The 22,130-nt window shown below is 40.7% G+C and overlaps 1 protein-coding gene across 6 annotated transcripts in view; it reads right to left on the reverse strand.

Annotated features, from left to right (window-relative positions):
• The window catches only part of LOC124595634, a 316,080-nt gene that overhangs the window by 134,791 nt on the left and 159,159 nt on the right, over nt 1–22,130 (reverse strand). For all 6 annotated transcript variants that reach the window (XR_006978228.1, XM_047134463.1, XM_047134461.1 and 3 more), the window contains one exon: nt 16,720–16,857. Coding sequence is in view for 5 of the 6 variants with exons in the window: in XM_047134463.1 (XP_046990419.1) it covers nt 16,720–16,857 (138 nt within the window). In the remaining variant the exon portion in view is untranslated. The remainder of the gene's footprint in view (nt 1–16,719; nt 16,858–22,130) is intronic.

A 22,130-nucleotide genomic window follows, 5' to 3' on the forward strand; every position in this document is an offset into this window, starting at 1 on the left:
AGTCCCCGTGCCCCAGACAAGATGGGCACATACTCCTTGACATGCATGGGTAGGAAACAGCTCTGGCATCTGTAGTGCGATCCCTGCGTGGTCAGGGGGCTACCACCAAGAGGGTACATGACGACCCCACCACACCGGACTGGCTACTGTGCTGGATTTTAGGTGTTGAAAGGGTCCACAGTTGTCGTGGGCGCTAAGAAGGGGATTGCGCACAAGACGAGAAGGAGGCAACCCAGAAGACGTTGGGTGTAAATCCCGCCACACGACAATAGGTAACATGCAAGATGGTGGTGCATGATGGACCAATAGAAAAACACCACGTAAGGCGTCCTTCCCCAAATGGCACGCACTAACAACAGAAATTTGGAAAAAAGGAGGTCAAACCCAAGTGGGGACCATCACAGAAGGCCAAAACGTTTGAGACTCCTTTTAGTCGCCTCTTACGACAGGCAGGAATACCACGGGCCTATTCTTACCCCCGAACCCGCAGGGGGCTGCAGTACTTGAGAGGTTGCCGCTAAACTAGAATACAATCAAAAGATTTAAAAATCACCCACAGAAAGAACAAAGTACAGGGTTTCTGTCTGTGGACACTGTATTGTTGATGGCTATCGAAAAAAGAATAACACTTAACACACTCCCCTGAGTGACAGCATTCCCCTGGATATGTCAGAGAGTGGACTGCCAACTTTGAACCAAAAAACCATCCTGAAAGAAAGGATCACACTATAATGGAAATGTAACTCTGGAATCCCAATTCAATTACCTGTTAATATTATATTGTATCTCCATGTAGTGTCACAGACCTTTTCAATGCAAAAAATTCTCCTAAACAAAATAGCCTCTTTTACCTCTGTCTCAAGGAGTACTGGATTATTGAATGTATAGTAAGTAGTATCTTTAGAAGCAAACTGAAAGCTGTAGAGAAATTTTCTGATTTGTAGAGTCCATACTGAGCAGGTGTTGATCATTTGCTTCCATCTCTTCCCTATATGACAAGTATGTGCTAAACTGTGATAACTACTTAAACTGGTACAATTCTTCCCCACTTTCAGGAGAGGGATCATGATTGTTTCCCTCAAGACTCAGCATATTGTCCTTCAGATTATATCCTGTTAAAAGCATGAGGTGGTAGTTCTTTAACTTAATATTCAAATGTAGCAACATGCTGCAGCACACTTCGTCTAGCCATTGTTGTATTGCGAGCCACAGATAGAGCATTCTCTAGCTCTTCCATACAAAAGTGCTGGTTCTAGTTTCTGGTGTTACTGGAGCTAATGTCCAATCATGTCCTCTCACCAAATTATCACATGCATTGGAATATGGCATCATCATTAGTGTGACATCTAGTTTGTTCCAACTATTCCGCCACAGACTATGCTACAACTTCTGGTTGATTAAAGCACCACTGTATTGTACAGCCAGTGCAGTGCATGTATTTTTTCCCAGTATATGTATTATTTCCCACTGGTTTTTCTCATCACCACCTATACCTCTGTTGATGGTGTCAAATGCTTAATAGAATGCAAAATATTTTGACATACCAGCTTTTTGCTCTCCTGATAATGTGCTGAATTTTTGCCAAGCAATGCCCAAGGTTGCAACATTGTTGGCAGATAGGTTACGTGGAACTTATGCATTGCTGCCCACCTACACCAGATGACTAAATGGATTTCTTTGTTCAATCATAGGACTGGCTGTCTACTAAGTTTAATGAGTAACTTTGGTATGGAGTCATCAGAAGCCATATGGATGATTATAGTGTGTCCTATAATGCATTGCATGTTGGAGTGTTGTATGAATACAGCCAGGTTTCTGTAAACTGTCCAGTTGCCTTTGTTTATCATTCATTTAGGTGACTTGGTGGCTGGTGATGATGTATCACCCAGATCAATTCAAATGGGAAAATGGTGGCTAGAATGTAATTCGTCACTTTCAAATAACAGTATCAGCAAGTTTAGGAGGGCAAAGTTACAAATCAATGGCTGTGAATGGTCCAATTACAGTGTCGATGTGTCATTTTCCCTGTACTGAGCAGACATACATCATTCAACAAGAGGAGCCTCTCACCTAACAGACCCCTGGGACATTTGTATGTAGAACGCCAGAGCATGTGATGCACAATGAAATCTCTTAGAAGGAAAAAAGGGATGGGTGAGTTCATGGATGAGGTCCTCAATGGTATCATTGCACGTGTTTGCTAAGTGGTAAGTGCATGTAACACATAGTATTGTAATGATATATTAACTACAACAGCTACTGGCTGAAGATATGTGATGGGGGTAACAAGTACAGAACAGCATTTGTCACAGTTGGTCCTCTCATCTGACTAAATTGAATTCCTTGTTACATCATAGGACTGACTGCCCTCCTGAGGTTGTCTGAAGGTTTGAAATGCATATTTTGTGCATGTAGTCACAAGGACCTATCCTGTGTTGACAGCTTTACTTCTTCCACATTTGTTCTTAAGCCAATCACACTATACTGCAGTATAGGAGCCACTGATACAGAGGGTTTTCTTTTCCCTGTCCCTCAAGCTTGGTGACAAATGTTCAACAGTGAGTGGGGAACTAAGACAACCTGCCACTTCATCAGCATATATATCCAGTTTCACAGTTCCATTTCAGAGTAATCTTGATTGGTTGTGCCAGGTTTCTTCGGAAATTGATTGTTTTTGGGCATTACTTTGCTTTTTGTTGTTGTGATGCAGGAGTACCCAATTTGGTTATTGCAGTGGTACAGGATTGCAGAAGGAGACCCAATGATTGGCTACAGTATGCAGTGTTCGGGTAGAATTTTTATTGAGACTTTGAGATTCTTTGTTTCTTTGTTACAAGCTTAGATGCTGGCAGACTGCCCACACTCTCACAACTGAAAGTGATATGCTGCCATGTTAAAATTCTCACATTGCTGAACAAGGGACACCTTCAGTGGTCTTTGTTCCCCCCTCTTCGACCAATGGGGTAGTGTAAGAGGAGTTCCATGGTGCCTCAGGCATGGTCATGCAGAGGACTCTGAAAAGACGTGACATGCTCTTGCTCGCCAGCACTTGTACTGCTAACTCTCTCCTCTCCCCCTCTCCCATGCTATGAGTTACATCTAAGTCATAGGGACCACATCTCCACTTCCCTAAGCACGAATGTATACCACTTTTTGGGGAACAGACCTCTTCGGGTATACATTTCTGGAAGTTAACCTTTTATTATTCTTTTGACAACCCAGATGTCTACTTCCTCACTACTCACACCACCTTCTAGACATCTGGAGTCAGATACATGGGATCCATTCTCACCATCTAATCTGGAATAGTGGTCCTTTAGCAGCTGGTTGCTGTTAGTATTGCTTTTTAGTAAAGGGCAGGCACTTTTGGTGCAGTCTGTAGCCACCTATGGCTCACGCTAGCCGCACTGCAAAGCACATGGACTTTGTCCACATCACACAGTGCATAGTGCCAGTGTTGCATGTCTGACACATATACATGGGTGTGCTATCCCACCAATGTGTGAGATGCCCTGGCTTGCTTTGCGGCCACTGCTGCATCCGGTTGTGATGAATTCTGGTTGGCCACTGTTCTGTCACCATCTGGGCCCCATTCATCTTGCTGCCGGTCATTGTCTGGTCAATGTCGATGCTACGCTGCATTAAATGTCCCTGCTGCCTGTTCCTGCCATCACTGTGAGGGTCCCGCACTTGACACACATCATCCTCGCTTCACTGCCGCCAACCCAGGTGTCCTACTTTTTGTGCTGTAGTAACACGCTGCTGCTGTTGCTGCAATCCCCAAGTGATGCTACCAATGTAAGTGTCATTAGCCATTGCTTTTGAATCCTGTCCCTGATCTGCCAATGAGTGTACATGCCATGTAGCAGCCAGAATGAGTAGAGACTCTTCACCCTGTATGGTTCTCTTTACTTCCTGTGCTATTTTGAGACACTGTTGTTAACTGTTGGCCTCATTTGCTATAATTAGAGACCAGATTATATGTATCTGTATGTTGCATATGCATTTGCATATTTGGCTCCTTTTCACCAGTTATTTCATATTTTAACTAGGAATTAGTGACAATGCATATTTTCACTCTAAGTTTACAGTATTTTAAAAATTTTGTTGGGCAGTCACTAGCTCGATCTAGTTTCGATGTCTCACAGATTGATATGACCTAGAACTGCATGCAATTGTAAACCGAGAGGCAGTGAAATCATTACAGACGAGGAACATGAACAGGCAGAGTAAATGCTCCTGTGCCCCTGCCCCCAGTTAATCCCCTCCACTGTCATACCGTACGCATTGGCAACAATTAAATTAAATTGCGCAAGCTTTTAGACACACGTCCATCGTTTCACTTTAGGTTTCTATTTACTTGTACACAATTGAACATGTTTACATGTAGTGTGGAACGTGTTGTGAGCCATGCCGCCCGAGAAAAGAAACGTCGTTTCATGGATAGCTGACCATCCTGGACCATTTACATAGAACGGAATTGTTTTATATTGTCGAGTTTGTGAGAAAAACATTTTGTGCAAAAAAAAAAAAGTTTCAAATAGACCAGCATGTCAAGACAAGTCTTCATATCACAGGAATGCAGAAGAAAGGACCACAACAACAACTTCGGATAACAGCAAGTTGCAGTAGCAGATATTTGTCCAAAGATAACCAAAAAAGTCGGTTAACATGGATCTATGTGAAGCATTCATTGCAAGCAGTATCCCTCTTCACAAACTTACAAAAACCTATCCTCAAAAGCTTCCTGTGCAAATATTGCTTAAATCAAAATGCATATTTTCACTCTAAGTTTACAGTATTTTAAAAATTTAGTTGCATAAAAATTACATATGGACAATTTACATAAATGTTCTGAAGGAATACGAAGTGAACTCAAGGACAGCATTATCTGGATTTCAGCTGTAGAAACTACAGACACTTGTGGCCATTACATTGCAAATTTAATCACTGGTGCTGTAAAAGAAGAATCTTCTTCTTCCTATTTAGCAGCCTGCAAAGAACTTGAAAAAGTAAATTATTCTGCGATCGCCAGATTTGTGAATGAGGGCATTACAAAAATATTTCCAGAACCTTCTGCAGATGAAAGGGTGTTTCTGTTTATTTCAGATGCTGCTCCCTTTATGATCAAGGCAGGAAAAGCCCTCCAAGTATTTTACCCCAATTTTATTCATGTGACGTGCTTTGCTCATGGAGTACATGGCCTTGCTGAAGAAGTATGTTCCACGTTTGTGAATTTAAATAAACTTATCTCACCCACAAAGAAAGTGTTTCTAAAGGCTCCTGCTGTCATCAAGACTTACAAAGAAAAACCACCAGATGTACCTTTACCTCCCAAACCAGTAGTAGCTCATTGGGGTACGAGTGTCGAAGCTGTGTTGTTCTACAATAAACATTTCGAGGCCATTAGAGGGTTAGTAAATGACTTCGATCATGCAGAGGCTTTGGCAATTTGCCAGTGAAAGGAAGTTTTTAATGATTCCAGTATTAAAATGGACATCGCTGTGATTAGCACTCATTTTTCCCAAATACCTGTGACTATTAAAAAACTTGAAACTCAAGGTTTGGCACTGAATGAATCTATTCAGTTAATGAATAAAATTATTGTAGCGAACTCTTCATTGCCCAATGTATTCCCAAGAAAACTTAAAGAAAAGTTTGAAAACATTTTAAACAATAACCTAGGCTTTGAACCCTTGTTCCAAATTGATAGTTTTATTAATGGGACAGGTGAACTTTTACCAGAAACCATAAGTGTCAACATAGCATCCAAATTCAAATACTGCCCAGTTATCTCAGTTGATATAAAATGGTCCTTTTCTGCTTATAAAAATGTTTTGAGTGATTGAAGAGACAATCTTACTACCGACCATTTGGATCACCACTTTATCATTTATGTTTACAGTAGTAGAAAAAATGTAAAATAAATTGTAAATGATGCTTTGACCTAATAATATTAATTAAACGTTAATACTGTTAAAAAAATTCATGATTGTATGTTGCTTTTTAAATAAAATATTATGGAGTTTTTGAGTATGCCCTCTGTGCGCGATGTATCTCCAAGTTGGTCCTGTACATATCGATTGTTTCGCTGCGACTCACCTGCATCACATCCACTTGTTATCGACAATAACAGCAAAGAAGGAACAATTCTTGAAACATGGTATGCATCCGCATTTTCAAAATTTTTAGAAAATAAACCCAGAAAGGCCCCTTCCTAACCTCCAACAGAAAGTATTCATAAAATGATATCAGCGTTCTAAGTGTACCGATTTTTCACATGGCTGACGCTCTTCCTCGTAGTTGATATGCACAGGTTCGGCTCAGATATAATGCACGCAGTGACTACCATGTTTTATTATTATTTGATCTTGGGTATTTCGACACTTTCCATGCCACGCATTTATTAAGCATTTTTCACGCATATTTTGAGGTTTTTATTATGCATATAATCCAGTCTCTAGTTATAACCATCCCTCCAACACAGTCTCAGGCCGACAGTATCTCTCACTGAGGACAAAGATGATGATGGAGCCTTGCAATGGAAACTTAATAACCTCCTGGTTAAAAAAAAAAGAATTAGAAAAGCACAATGTTAATTTGCAAGGACAAGCAGCCACAATGAATTTAGATTTCAATGTTCAAGCTACCTTTGGTGAAATTAGAGAAGGCAAAACTAGTTCAGCTACAACCTGCTTATCATTGCAAATAATTTTTCTGCAGTTAATTTTATTCCTTTCTCCTGGGAAGAACCCAAAGAGAAAAAGGAATCTTTTTGCAAAATATTCATGCCGTGACTGGGGTGGGCTACCTGATACAAAACATATCCTTGATCTAGATATCACCCACAATGATGTACTCCTAGCAAAACCCGAAAAGCATGCGACTGATGTCTTCATTTGCAGCATTAATCCACAAACTGGAAGGGAAGTCAAAGTACCCTCCCCCACATCACTCCATGAAACAGTCCACATGGTATTATTACAGGGAGAAGTTGTACACTTTGTTGCTGACCCAGCACGTAATAATGAACTGCAATGAGTGTTTGCTAATGAACCAGTTTGTGGTCAATATAAGCACGCCAATCATATAGCTGGTACATGCTTGGCAATGTACTGTCCTAAGTGCTGAGAATTTGGGCATTTACGATTGCACTGCTCACAAAAATGAAACCGTTCATTCCATAGTCTAGGTGGTCATCGCTGTGGCTGAGGAAATGCACATTTTAATTAGAGAAATTGCAGGGAGCAGGCACTGTCACCCAACCTCACCACTGGTAAATTCAGTTAACACCATAAATTACTGAAGGTTGAAGGAAGTAGTAAATGTGATTGTGAAGGGAGAAATACAAGAAAAACTGACCCAAATTTTGTTGGATACGGGCACCCAGATAAGTCTAGTATTTCTTTCTCCTGATGACAAGCACCCCTAATGAGCTTGAGATGGAAGTAGAAAGGCAGAGAAGGCCTGGTTTGGACATCATACTGGGAAATGATTTCCTGCGCCGCAATTCATTATTTTGGCAGTGACAGTACCTCACAGATGTGACGAAATCTGGGAAAGGATGCCACTTCCCAAAATTCTGATTCACCATGTATCTTGGTGTTGAAAATCACCACCCCTGCAACAATAACTGTTGGCACTGGAAGAGTTCTCTGGTTGGCAGTCAAAATGCAGGAGCGTCACCGCAAATGACGTTCTCAACAGAATGCAAATACACTTTAGAAAAACCAGTGCAGAGTACAAACTGTGCGAGAATAAGCAGTAATCCCAGTGTATATACGCAATTTTGGAATCCATAATGCAATAACACCAAAAGGAACCATACTAGCTGGTAGGCAAGAAATAACCAAGAATGTAGAATCCATTACCAAAAGAGTGTTACAAAATGAGCAAAATCATTACAGGTCTAAGTTTTACATATTATCACGTCACTTCTTATGCAGCAATTACAGAATAAGCTGTCTCATTTCACTGAATCAGAGCAACATTTATTATAACGAATTTCAGTGGAACATTCATGCTTATTTGAAGAAAGGCAGTACCTGTCAGCTATTGATCTTGAATATCATGAATTCTTTACCAGAAATGCAAGACAAATTGCCCAGAAACTTTACAGAATTCTGTACCACTTACAGTCTGTTGTGGAAGAAATAATTCAACAACAGCTTGATGCCAGAATTATTCAATCATCAGCTAGCAACTTGCAGAGTTCGACGGTGATTGTCCCAAAAAAATCTATTAAAGGTGAAAAGACCTGTCACCTTTGTGTAGACATGAGAACTGTAAAGTAGATCACTGCCCCTGATACTTATCTCTTGCCATATATTCATGAAATGTCGTACAAATTAGGAAATTATGTTTTTTCACTATCCTTGATATGTGTTCAGGCTATCACCAGATCTGATAGACCCTCAGGACTGGTCTAAAACAGTTTTTATTGTGCCTTCTGACTAATGACTGCAGTAACAAGATGGCGCCCATACAGACAGTCAGCATTCCACTCTCATCAAAAATGGAAAAATCGAACAGTTCATTATGTAAAGAATGTGATAAAAGGAATCCTATGTGTTAAGTGTAATTACTGGTTACACGAAAAGTGCGCCAAAATAAACATACAATACACCAGTGATGATTTTTTTTATGGATATGTCTCAGTTGTTTACATTTCAAAACACTCAAAAGCACTGAAAACAAAAAGTGAAATTATCAAGATACTTAAAATTATGTTGAAGTGCTGAAAAGTGAAATCTCAATTTTAAAACATGACACTGATAAATTATTACGAGAAAAAGAGTTCCATGTGTCAGAAAGCTGTGAAACAAAAACAAAACAATACTGCATTAATCTGTGCGCACACATCAGCAGTAATCCGGTAAATGACAAAATGGTGACTGCAGGTAAAGAAAATAATAGACTAGCAACAGAGAAACAGTTCACTGTGTGTGAAAGCCAGAAAATGGAAACAAAACAATCCCATGAAAACTCACGTGCTTGTATAAGCTGTACTAACGATCAAAACTTTAGGTCTAATATCAGTTAGCCATATGAGGTTAGGCCAGAGCCTTCGGCTTAAGAAATGCACTTACCAGATATCAAAGCTTTGCTGATTTGTTGTTAAGAGGTTTGAGACACACTAACTGTTTGGTTCATTTAGACGATATTATAGTGTTCTATCAAACTATGGAAGAACAGGCTGAGTGAGCGAGAAATTTTATGGCACGATTTCAGAGTGCTCATCTAAAGTTGAAGCTGGAAAAATGCTCTTTTTCAGAGTAACAAGCCCAGTAATTGGGACATATTACCAGCTGCAATGGGGTACAACTGAACCCATGATTGATGAAAGCTGTGGATAATTTCCCTGCCCCAACCAATGTAAAAGTTACATTACTTCTAGCGGTTAAGCAATTATTGTCATTTTGTTAAGGATTATGCCATGTGACTAAGCCTCTTAGCAAGTTATTAAAGAAAGACCAAGTTATTAAAGAAAGGAGTAATTTTTGAATGGGCTGCAGAATGTGAAATTGTCATTTAAAAAGTTAAAGAAGTTTTGACGACTTCACCTCTGTTGATATACGTTGACTTTAAAAAGCCATTTATACTTTCGTGCAACACCTCAGACTTCGCCACCAGTGTTGTTTTGAGCAAAGAGCTCAAGGACAAAATAAAACCTATTGGTTATGCTTCTCACCAGCTCAAAAATGCTAAAATCAATTACAGCACCACAGAAAAAGAATTGTTGACCTTATGTTTGGTACCAACTACTTTAAATGTTACCGGTACGGCAGGAAATTTACTGTTGTAAATGACCATGCTGTCTTGTGGCTGTTGAATTTAAAAGACCCTATTAGCCAGCCAAACCACTAGGCTTTAAAACTAGTACAATATGGCATAAGCATGGAAAACTGCACCAGAATGCAGACGCCCTCAGCAGAAAGGTTACACACTGAAAGCACATGAAGTACTAATAGCAGAATTATAAGATGCCTAGGAAGAAGACTACAATTGTCAACGGTGTCCACAATACCTGATTTTGTGTTCGAAGATGGTATATAGTACTGCAAAACTCCTCTGGGACATCAATTGATGGTACCGAAATCACTCCAGAACAGAGTGTCGCCCAACATCATGACAAACACTAAAGTTTGCCATAGCGACAGATGTACTATGAATGTTATGTGTGGTGGCTTGGCAGGCTCCGTGATGTGGTCAGTATATCAGGGGGCGTCTGTATTGCACTCAGCAGTCACAGCCAATGTAGTCACATATTCTTTCGCAAACCTTACAAGAAGCATCCAGACCATTTAAAACTATAACTCTAGATGTAATGGGACCCCTTTTACCAAATCTAGCAGGAAAATAAGTACATTCTATCAATAATTGCTTACTTTTCCAGATATCCAATACTAGTTGCCCATTGCTCATATGATGGCAGAAACCGTGGCTAAAACATTTGTTACTCACCTGATACCACCATCTTGCAGACTTGACACTGTTCTAACCCATCAGGGAACAAATTTTATTCCTCATTGTTTGTACAAATGTGTTAAATGTTTAAAATTAAATAGTGGAAAACTACCCACTTCCACCCTAAAGTGAATGGCCATGTTGCATCAGTTCACAAAAGCATTAAATAGACGTTATCCTATGATGCCACTTTAACACATTTCCATCGGGACAGATACATTCCTTTCACACTATCTGCTAATAACAGCAGAATTCACAAGTCTACAGGTAGTCTATGGCCATATCATGAGCTTCCCATTCATAACAGACAAGCTACCACCAAGTTTAGACTCAAAAGAAGTGACGAATTCAATGAACACACGTCAAGCAAACAGGCATCAAGTCCAATCTAACAACATCAGGGTTACAGCCAAGTCAGTGCTGAGAAGAAAATAAAAGAGCAGTACTGCCTCCACATCAGCCAGGTGACTGTATGTTATTGCACAATCCTGCAATTAAGAAAAGAAAAACTAAAAAGTTCACTGCACCCCTTGAAGGCCCCTACCAAATCATACATTCGACTTCTCTTGTCAACACAGAATTACAAATGCTAGACTGCCACTTTCATAGGTTAAAACCTTACCATGTTAACATGTCACAACCCCAAAATTCTACTCTGATAGACCTGCCTAGAGGCTGTTAGAACAGCACCACGAAAGAAAAAGGTTCTCCTGCCTCCGTCACACCCTAGATACTCTCTCCAATCTGTGCATTTTATTTCAGCCTTCTTTATGCATTTGCATATTCAGAGGAAGTGACTGGAAGCTACTCACACCCATACTGCAACACCTACAAAAAGTTTTATGCCGTGTCAAAAACACTATCCTTTAATGGATGCTGCTTTGTTGTCTTCTCAGGCTGAATTATTGTGGGTGTGAGCACCAGATGCATGGTTTAATTCTGTGGCCCAGCTGTCACAGTGAGGACCACTTGTCTGTGTCATTAGCATTTACAAATGAATAGGCTCAGTGTGGCACTTAGCTGTCAACCTGACAGCCATGTGCTTATTTTTACCTTCAGCTGTCAACTAGCAGTCACATGCATGGTTCCCACCTTGAAAGAGGTGGAGCCTACTCTCCCCTAGCCTTCCCCACCTTGTCACCAACTGACATTTACTCTCTTCTCACTTCCCTCGCTGTGTTAGGCTGCCACAGTTCTTTGTGTGGTATCTGTGCCTCTCCCATCACAGCTGCACTCAGCTACTGTGTGGAGTGCCCTCTACCACGCTTCTCTGCCGTTAACAGCCCATATCATCTCAACCTTGTGTCGCATACGTGCTGTAAGACTCATAGAACCTTTGTGATACCTGATTAATTATCAGATGAGCATTGACACACCCATATTGGAACAGTACTGAAAACGAAGTGGTGGTGTGTGCGCTAGCCACTTTATATATATTAAAAACAAAGATTCTGTGACTTACCACACGGGAAAACACTGGTGGATACACACAATTAAAAAAAAAAAAAAAAAAAAAAAAAAAAAAAAAAAAAAAAAAAAAAAAAACACCACAAACACACACACAAAATTTCAAGCTTTCGCAACACACGGTTGCTTCATCAGGAAAGAGGGAAGGAGAGGGAAAGACTAAAGGATATGGGTTTTAAGGGAGAGGGTAAGGAGTCATTCCAATCCCGGGAGCGGAAAGACTTGCCTTAGGGGGAAAGAAAGGACGGGTATACACTCGTAACCTCTTAGTTCATCCCTATGAAATCCCCAAACCACCTTCCCTACCCTCTGGATACAGACACAAGTAGACATATGTAAGTCTACTTGTGTCTGTATATGTGTGGATGGATATGTGTGTGGGCGCGCGCGCGTGTGCACGAGTGTATACCTGTCCATTTTTTCCCACCTAATGTAAGTCTTTCCACTCCCGGGATTATAATGACTCCTTACCCTCTCCCTTAAAACCCATATGCTTTCGTCTTTCCCTCTCCTTCCCTCTTTCCTGATGAAGCAACCGTGGGTTGCGAAAGCTTGAAATTTTGTGTGTGTGTGTGTGTGTGTGTGTGTGTGTGTGTGTGTGTGTGTGTGTGTGTGTGTGTGTGTGTGCGAGAGAGAGAGAGAGAGAGAGAGAGAGAGAGAGAGAGAGAGAGAAAGAAAGTGTATACCCGTCCTTTTGTCCCCCTAAGGTAAGTCTTTCCGCTCCCGGGATTGGAATGACTCCTTACCCTCTCCCTTAAAACCCACATCCTTTCATCTTTCCCTCTCCTTCGCTCTTTCCTGATGAAGCAACCGTTTGTTGCGAAAGCTTGAACTTTGTGTGTATGTTTGTGTGTCTATCGACCTGCCAGCACTTTCGTTTGGTAAGTCACATCATCTTTGTTTTTAGATATATTTTTCCCACGTGGAATGTTTCCCTCTGCGATGGAGCACTTCCTTTCGCGCCGATCGCCTGCGACCCTACCTAAAACCTCTTTCCTCATTATCTTAGCCAGCTTCATCCTGACCCACAACTTCTTCACTTTTGAAGGCCAGACATACCAACAATTAAAGGTAACAGCCACGGGTACCAGGATGGCCCTCTCGTACGCCAACCTATTCATGGGTCGCTTCAAGGAAGCCTTCTTGGTTACCCAGGCCTGCCAACCCAAAGTTTCGTACAGATTTATTGATGACATCTTCATGACCTGGACTCCCAGTGAAGAAGAACTCCAGAATTTCCTCTCTAACCTCAACTCCTTTGGTTCCATCAGATTCACCTGGTCCTACTCCAAATCCCATGCCACTTTCCTTGACATTGACCTCCATCTGTCCAATGGCCAGCTTCACACGTCTGTCCACATCAAACCCACCAACAAACAACAGTACCTCCATTATGACAGCTGCCACCCATTTCACATCAAACGGTCCCTTCCCTACAGCCTAGGTCTTCGTGGCAAATGAATCTGCTCCAGTCCGGAATCCCTAAACCATTACACCAACAATCTGAAAACAGCTTTCGCATCCCGCAACTACCCTCCCGACCTGGTACAGAAGCAAATAACCACAGCCACTTCCTCATCCCCTCAAGCCCAGAACTTCCCACAGAAGAACCACAAAAGTGCCCCACTTGTGACAGGATACTTTCCGGGACTGGGTCAGACTTTGAATGTGGCTCTCCAGCAGGAATACGACTTCCTCAAATCCTGCCCTGAAATGAGATCCATCCTTCATGAAATCCTCCCCACTCCACCAAGAGTGTCTTTCCGCCGTCCACCTAACCTTCGTAACCTCTTAGTTCATCCCTATGAAATCCCCAAACCACCTCCCCTAACCTCTGGCTCCTACCCTTGTAACCGCCCCCGGTGTAAAACCTGTCCCATGCACCCTCCCACCACCACCTACTCCAGTCCTCTAACCCGGAAGGTGTACACGATCAAAGGCAGAGCCACGTGTGAAAGCACCCACGTGATTTACCAACTGAACTGCCTACACTGTGAAGCTTTCTATGTGGGAATGACCAGCAACAAACTGTCCATTCGCGTGAATAGACACAGGCAGACAGTGTTTGTTGGTAATGAGTATCACCCTGTGGCTAAACATGCCTTGGTGCACGGCCAGCACATCTTGGCACAGTGTTACACCGTCCGGGTTATCTGGATACTTCCCACTAATACCAACCCGTCAGGACTCCGGAGATGGGAACTTGCCCTTCAGTATATCCTCTCTTCTCGTTATCCGCCAGGCCTCAACCTCCGCTAATTTCAAGTTGCCGCGGCTCATACCTCACCTGTCTTTCAACAACATCTTTGCCACTGTACTTCTGCCTCGACTGACATCTCTGCCGAAACTCTTTGCCTTTACAAATGTCTGCTTGTGTCTGTGTGTGTGTGCGGTTGGATATGGGTGTGTGTGCACGAGTGTATACCTGTCCTTTCTTTCCCCCTACAGTAAGTCTTTCCGCTCCCGGGATTGGAATGACTCCTTACCCTCTCCCTTATATCCGCAAGTTCAGGAAGTGTTGGGTTGAGCATGATAAAGTGTTCCAGAGTTTCCATGGGATTTGTCTTTGCCATCTCAGCTTTGTGATACACATTTTATTTTATTTACATGATGTTCCCCTGATACTGGTCAGGACCCATCATGCATTTTCCTCATAGCATGTAATTGCAACTCATCACTTCTAACTGTGATATCCATCGAGGCACATTTAGCTCAAGTAACTTCTTGCTGCAGATGTCACTGTTGAATACAAAATTGTTGAGGCTTTCGTGGCCACTTGTTAACAAACTGCCTATTGGCTTCTGTCTCGGGTTCTTCGGCCGACGTTCATCTAATGATTTTTCTGACGTTTCGCCAGCACGAGTGGCTGGCATTGTCAAAGCTTCACCCTCCATTGCCGGTGGTGAACTGGAGCCGAGCTCGCGGGCGCAGACTATATGTATCTGGCACGCCAACGTCCGAGGGCTTCTCCGTGGTCATTTACGGTGCGGTTCTCCTCTTGCTACCTGCGACGGTCGTTCGCTGCAGTACGGGAAGCCAGGATCCGTTTACCTTAAGGTTTTCCTCTTTCTTGTTCAAACTGTTCGCGTGTTTTTGTATTTCTACAGCTTCTCTGAACAAGCGCATGTGATAGTGGTTCTCTACAGCCAGAACTTCCGTGTCAGCGAACGTGATAGAAAAAGAAATGTCGGGTACGGCCTTTCTGCCATACATTCCCAGGGTGACTGACAGAATCGGCCATATATTTCGCAAACATGGCGTAAAGACGATTTTCAAACCGACAAGGAAGATCAAAGAGTGTCTTAGATCGGCGAAGGAGAAAAGAGACCCACTTGCAATGTCGGGAATATACCGCATACCATGCACATGCGGAAAAGTTTATGTCGGAATGACTGGACGATCCATTAACACCAGGATCAAAGAGCATAAGCGACATTGCAGGTTGGGGCAGGTGGAGAAATCGGCCGTGGCAGAGCACGCACTGAACGAGACCGACCACGTAATAAAATTCGCCGACACGGAAGTTCTGGCTGTAGAGAACCACTATCACACGTGCTTGTTCAGAGAATCTGTAGAAATACAAAAACACGCGAACAGTTTGAACAAGAAAGAGGGAAACCTTAAGGTAAACAGATCCTGGCTTCCCGTACTGCAGCGAACGACCGTCGCAGGTAGCAAGAAGAGAACCGCACCAGAAATGACCGCAGAGAATCCCTCAGACGTTGGCGCGCCAGGTACATACAGTCTGCGCCCGCGAGCTCGGCTCCAGTTCACCACCGGCAATGGAGGGTGAAGCTTTGACGATGCCAGCCACTCGTGCTGGCGAAACGTCAGAAAAATCATTACATGAACGTCGGCCGAAGAACCCGAGACAGAAGCCAATAGGCAGTTTGTCACTGTTGAATGCCATCTATGTTGAACTAATTGTCATACCTAACCAGGCTATTACCAATATCACACACTGTTTACAAGCACATTATACTGATGATTAATATGTGAAGTACAATCTAGGGACCTGACTACTGGAGCCTGAATAGTGTGCTGCCAGAGGCTGCAAAAACGGTACACTGATGAGAGGTGCCTCTTTGCACAGAGTCAAGTGAGATAAGGTACTATTTGAGAGTGCAGCTTGAGCACTAAGTGGGTGTCTACACTTGGTGATGGAGTGCGCTATTCCATGCTTCCGCCAGTTGAAGATGCTTTGGAGGGGCTGCCATAGAATACACAAGCAGACCTCTCCAAAAATGTCAGTACCAGTAAAGACATAGAAGAGACTAGTCTATTCTGGAAGAAGGTCTAGATTAAAAGTTCTTGTTATATGGTTGTTAACTGCAATTGTGTAAGTTTATCTATGGAAATAGATTGTTTAAAGCAAAGTCACTGTCAAAAATAATTTAAGTAGCTGAAGATAGCAGGAACCCCATTTCCATTTTGGGGAATAAACCTTTTCTGGGGTCAGTTTTTGGCAGTTAACATTTTGTTTTCCGTTTAACCACCCTGATTTAGATGTCCACTCCCTCACCATTCATGGCACCTTGTACAGCATGTTTGAGTACTGTAGGTGGTAATAGTTATGCAGACAGGAAGAGGTTGCACAGGGCATATTAGCATGGAGAATTGTTTCAAAGCAGTCTAAGGACTGAAGACCACAACAATAATCGACATAAATTATAGCATCATGTCTGTTGTATTTCTAAATCCTATAACTACATTATGAGCAAGATTATCCAAATGGCACCAATAGAAAATACTGGCTAAATGACAAGTAGGACAGAAATATATTACCTTCATCCATCTTGAAACATAGCCCAAATTAAGTTTACCACAAATATGATCTTCTGTTTCAATGTCTGGTCTTAATTGCAACTGATTTGAATCACAAGATGAAGACACACAACAGTTATTTGAGCATCCTGGTTGTTGCTGAAAATAAAGAGTGGAATGTTCAGTGATAAATTGCTAACAATACAAAGAAGAAATGGTAATTGTTAGATATAGAGAATTATGTCACCACACTCTAATCACTGCTTACTTGTAGCCGACTTGAATGCTAAATCAAGAATAGGTATAACAAACAGATATAAAATTAGTAAACACAAGAAACTGAGGCAGTTAAAAGCAAAAAGGTATAGTGAGACAAGACCACAATTCTCAGAAAATGAGCTTCAAAGTTTGTATCAAATTGAAAATTCCATGTTCATTTGTTATACTGTCTAATGTAACCATCATATGCAGTGGTTATTAATGAAGCTACACATACAATATCTGTGAATTAAATTCAGAATACTGTGCTCAGTTACTTTATCATTAATCTAGTTAGCACTTAACACCCCTCTGCCTCCAAGGATGTTACTTATTTCCTCAAGACTCTCATCAATATCAGGTTGGGAAAGACTCAAAAGAATGTAATACAATATTTTGTCCATCTCATTTTCGTTTATTACATTAATCCAAACACATAACTTTTATGGATTACACATATAATGGAGTGGATATGGCAAATGCATAAACAATTTTACATACAAAAACATAAGGAAAAGATAGACTGATACTCCCACAAAGATGATACATTGAGTCGTGGACAGGCAAAATGAAAAGATGGTTACACATTTAGCTTATGGCTGCTGGAGATGGTCATCTTGTGGGCATGAGGTGTACTTGTATGTGTGAATGAATGTGAGCATGTGTTTTTTCTTTATTGAAGAAGGCTTTGGTCGAAAGCTACATGTGTAATTGTCATTTTGTAGTGTTTGTCTGCATCTCAAAGTGTCATCTTTACGGTGAAAAGCAATCTATTTTTTCTTTATATTGTTGATATCCCAACTTGGAGTTTCCATTGTTCAATGTTACATACACAAATTTCCAAGCAATCTCTTAGCACTACACATACTCTGATTTGTTTCTATTAAGGGGAAATGCCTATTCTGAGTAACACACATCCTCAGATGGCACCACCACCACCACCACCACCACCACATTGTATGCTTGGTCCTCAACTTGCTTGTGATCTGTTATATGGTTTGGGAACAGATGTTTTTGATATGTGCTTCAGATTCGTATAGAATCGATGGTAAATTGGAGGTACAAATGGAAGATTCTGATATTTCCCTGTTATGGCAGATGGTGAACATCACTATCCTAGCTTTCATTGTCTTAAGTCAATAGAATCAAAAATCTTATCTTTGAGGGTAGTCTTATAAAACATTGCACACAGGAGTGGCCTGAAATCACGAACTTGTGGTCAGTAGTCTTCAGCAAGGCGTACTTTATTATATATATCCAAAACTTAATGATGGTTTCTTCGTTCTTGCTCTGATGCCTGCATTGTCACTAAAGGCAATGAGGGTCATAACAGTCTGAGGAAGTTGATGTACATGCCTCAGAAAACCATCACTATCGGCATTTTCACTGCCTGTCTACATTTCAATGCATCAAATTACCTGATTACAACAGCTTACCAGTTATTTGGAGCCAAAGACACTTATTGGCACTTGCATCTCTTTGTATCCAAAGAGAAAACACTCCTTGTTAATTAGGTGTTGAGATAATCATTAAAAAGCTGTTCAAATCACCTGACACACATACATCCCTTTGCCACCAAGCAGATTGGTTCTTCCATTACAATACTGTGCACATATGTCTAAATATTTGGTTTTGTCAATTACATCCCTATGCTTCTAACTGCCTCAATTTCAGTACAATGATGTATTTGAAACAATATTACAATATAATGAATATTCCAGAATGGAAATAAGGTATAGAATCAAGAACAAACACATAATCATATGCAGACACATGAGAAGTGTTGCACAGCCACACCTGAAATACAAAGAAAAATTACTTAATCTTCTCTTTTACTCAGTACAAACACAGCAACCGAAACATTAACATCAACAACTGGATCATCATTGCCACAGAGGTAGAGTGTGTGTGTGTGTGTGTGTGTGTGTGTGTGTGTGTGTGTGTGTGTGTGTGTGAGAGAGGGGGAGAGAGAGAGAGAGAGAGAGAGAGAGAGAGAGAGAGAGAGAGATCTTCCAAACATTTGCAGCTGAACATTTTCTTGTCCAAACATCGAAATCTAAGTTATAAATTGTAATCTATAAGAATTCCCAACTGATCAAGAGACTTCAGGTATGTGGACACAGTAAAACATAATAACATCAAGGTTCATTTGAAGAACTATATAGTAATTTTAAATTTCTTATATTATCAGTACAAAGCATTAACTGTAATCTATATAATGTTGAATGATCAAACAAATACTTTACAAGCAGAGAAGTTACTAGCTGTTTTTCCACACATACTTCCCAGATGTTGTTCCACTATCAACAAATGCTTCATATTTATCCATATTAATGGAAAACACATTTCCAGGTTTTCTAGAAGAATTGCCACCCTGACAACATACTTAACAAACTGGAAAAATTCTGTCTACGTTAAATTAAACTAAGAATGTGGCCTCTTATGAAACAGCTGTCCGAAGAATGAATGTAAATGCCTGAACCAGAGAGTATAAAAAATTTAGTACCAAGTATAAGAGTAGAAGACAATCAGCTCTAACAATCTGAGGTAGTAGAGTAAAAGTGGGGAAGAAAAATAAAGATATACTGAAAGCATAGTCAAAGTCAGGTTTCATGCTTTTACTTGTACATGGTGTAAGTTTTTTTATGAGATCAAGTCAGTCTGGCTGATCAGGGCAGGCTCCCTGGTTTTAGTACTTCATGCAGTACTGAGATTGAGGACTCATTTTGCATACAGGACAGACTTCTTGAGGCAATAGTTCACCCACATTGCTTAACCTATTCTGCTGCTTTCTACTGATGTCTCTGCAGTACTTTTTGCATGCAATGTTTCTGCAGAATCGTTCTTTAAATAGGAAATGGATGACAGCTGGTGATTTGCTGAAATATTTAGAATACCATTTCAGAACAACTGCTTTATATAACTCTTACTGGCTCTGCACAGAGTAAAATACACACTTCACTAAACATTTAAATAAACAACGAACCCTACTGTACCTGTTTCCATAAGCCTGTAGCTATGATCAATGAAAAATAATTACATTTTCACTTTTTTACCTATTGTTTCCATTATAATTTTAGTAGTGGGATGGATAGGATGTTTACATCAATGGATAGGAAGTGTGCATAGTTTGTCAACAAGTTCCTAAACCGCCACAGGAAAGCCATCATGCTCAAATTAACCTCTGACCCGAGAGCGGGATGAAACCCAAAATAGAAAACTCCAAAATATTTAATGAAGCATGGAAAGTACTTTTAAAAGACAAGTAAGACACCATATACCACAGGACAGAGGGGGAGATGTTCATGTCAATTGACAAAAGTATTATGTCTATAGAGGTCAGGGCTTGGCTGCAAAATTACCTACACACAAGTAACTGGTTTACTGGCCACCCAATAATGCCGTAACAGTTATAGAATCAGTCAAAGAAAGTCTACACTCAGTAGTGTGGTGGATGTACCCCGATCCTGCAGTATTAGCTGCAGATGACTTTAACCAAACAAATATAGACTGGTACACCAATGAGACCATTGAATGTGCTATGGACAGATAGTTCTCTTATTTTTTTTATTTACACGTCAAGTTCCGTAGGACCAAATTGAGGAGCAAATCTCCAAGGTCATGGAATGTGTCACTATGAGAAATTATAACATAAAAGTAATAAAAGATAAAAATAAAATGTTTATGAACCCAAAAAAAGTCAAGCCATAAGTTTAAATAAACGCAGTCAACAATACAACGAGAATCAGGTTAATTTTTGAAGGTACTCCTCGACAGAACAGAAGGAATGACCCATGAGGATACTCTTCAGTTTCAGATTTCTGAATTCTAGTGGTAGCTTATTGAAAATGGATGCAGCAGTATACTACACACCTTTCTGCACAAGGAAGTCCAATCCAAATGATGATTTGATTTCTGCCGAGTGAAAGCTGCTTATTCTTAGGAATGAGCTAATATTGTTAACAAAAGTGACAATAAGGAATATATATATTGAGAGGCCAATGCCAAAATACCCAGACCAGTGAACAGGGGTTGACAAGAGGTTCATAAACTTACACCACTTACTGCCCGAACCACCCATTTCTGAGCCAAAAATATCCTTTTAGAATGGGAAGAGTTACCCCAAAATATACCACCATAGGACACAAGTGAATGAAAATAAGCAAAGTAGACCAATTTTCATGTCGAACAATCACTCACTTCAGACACCGTTCGAATAGTAAAAATGGCAGCTTTAAGTCTTTGAACAAGATTCTGAACGTGGTCTTTCCACGACAGTTTACTATCTATCTGAACACTTAGAAATTTGAACTGTTCAGTTTCACTAATCATATGCCCATTCTGTGAAATTAAAATGTCAGGTTTAGTTGAATTGTGTGTTAGAAACTGTAAAAACGAAGTCTTACTGTGGTTTAGTGTTAGTTTATTTTCCACTAGACATGAATTTATGTCATGAATTGCACTATTTGAAACTGAGCCAATGTTTCACACAACATCCTTTACTACCAGGCTAGCGTCATCAGCAAACAAAAATATTTTAGAGTTGCCCGTAATACTACAGGGCATACCATTTATACCATTATCAGTTATACAAGTCTTGTGTAGTACTTCTGAGCACAATTTCAAAAAACTGACTTAAGCAGTTATTTTGACAGTCTAAATGCAATAGAAATACTTTACACCTTGTAACTATAAAAAGACCTGACATTATCGACAGTGTCAGTATACAGATACTAGGTAACCTATCAATGTTTTGCTGTTGCTAAATGCATATGGGAATTCTGTATATGTCCTAATCTCCTCCTCTCCTTAATCTCTCTGTCCATCTTCTCCCCCCCCCCCCCCCCTTTACCCCCCTTCTCCTCTTTCTCCCTCTCTTTGTTCATCTCCTCTTCCTCCACCTCTCACTGTCTATCTCCTCCTCATCCTTCTCTCTCCCCCACTTTCTTCCCGCCCCCCTCTTTGTCCATCTACTCTTCCCTTTTGTCTCTGACTTTGAGTCTTGTTCATTGTTGTTGCAAGTGAAATCTTGATTGAGAAATAAATGTCCCTTAAACTAAACAAGTAAATTGTTGGATTCATTAATACGAAGGACACGAGATATCTCTCCAGCTGATGGATCTGTGAGGATAGTAACTTCAATGAAAGTATTTCTTGTACTTTTAATCTGTAAA

This window comes from Schistocerca americana, chromosome 2 (genome assembly GCF_021461395.2).
Source record: "Schistocerca americana isolate TAMUIC-IGC-003095 chromosome 2, iqSchAmer2.1, whole genome shotgun sequence".
NCBI lineage: Eukaryota > Metazoa > Arthropoda > Insecta > Orthoptera > Acrididae > Schistocerca > Schistocerca americana.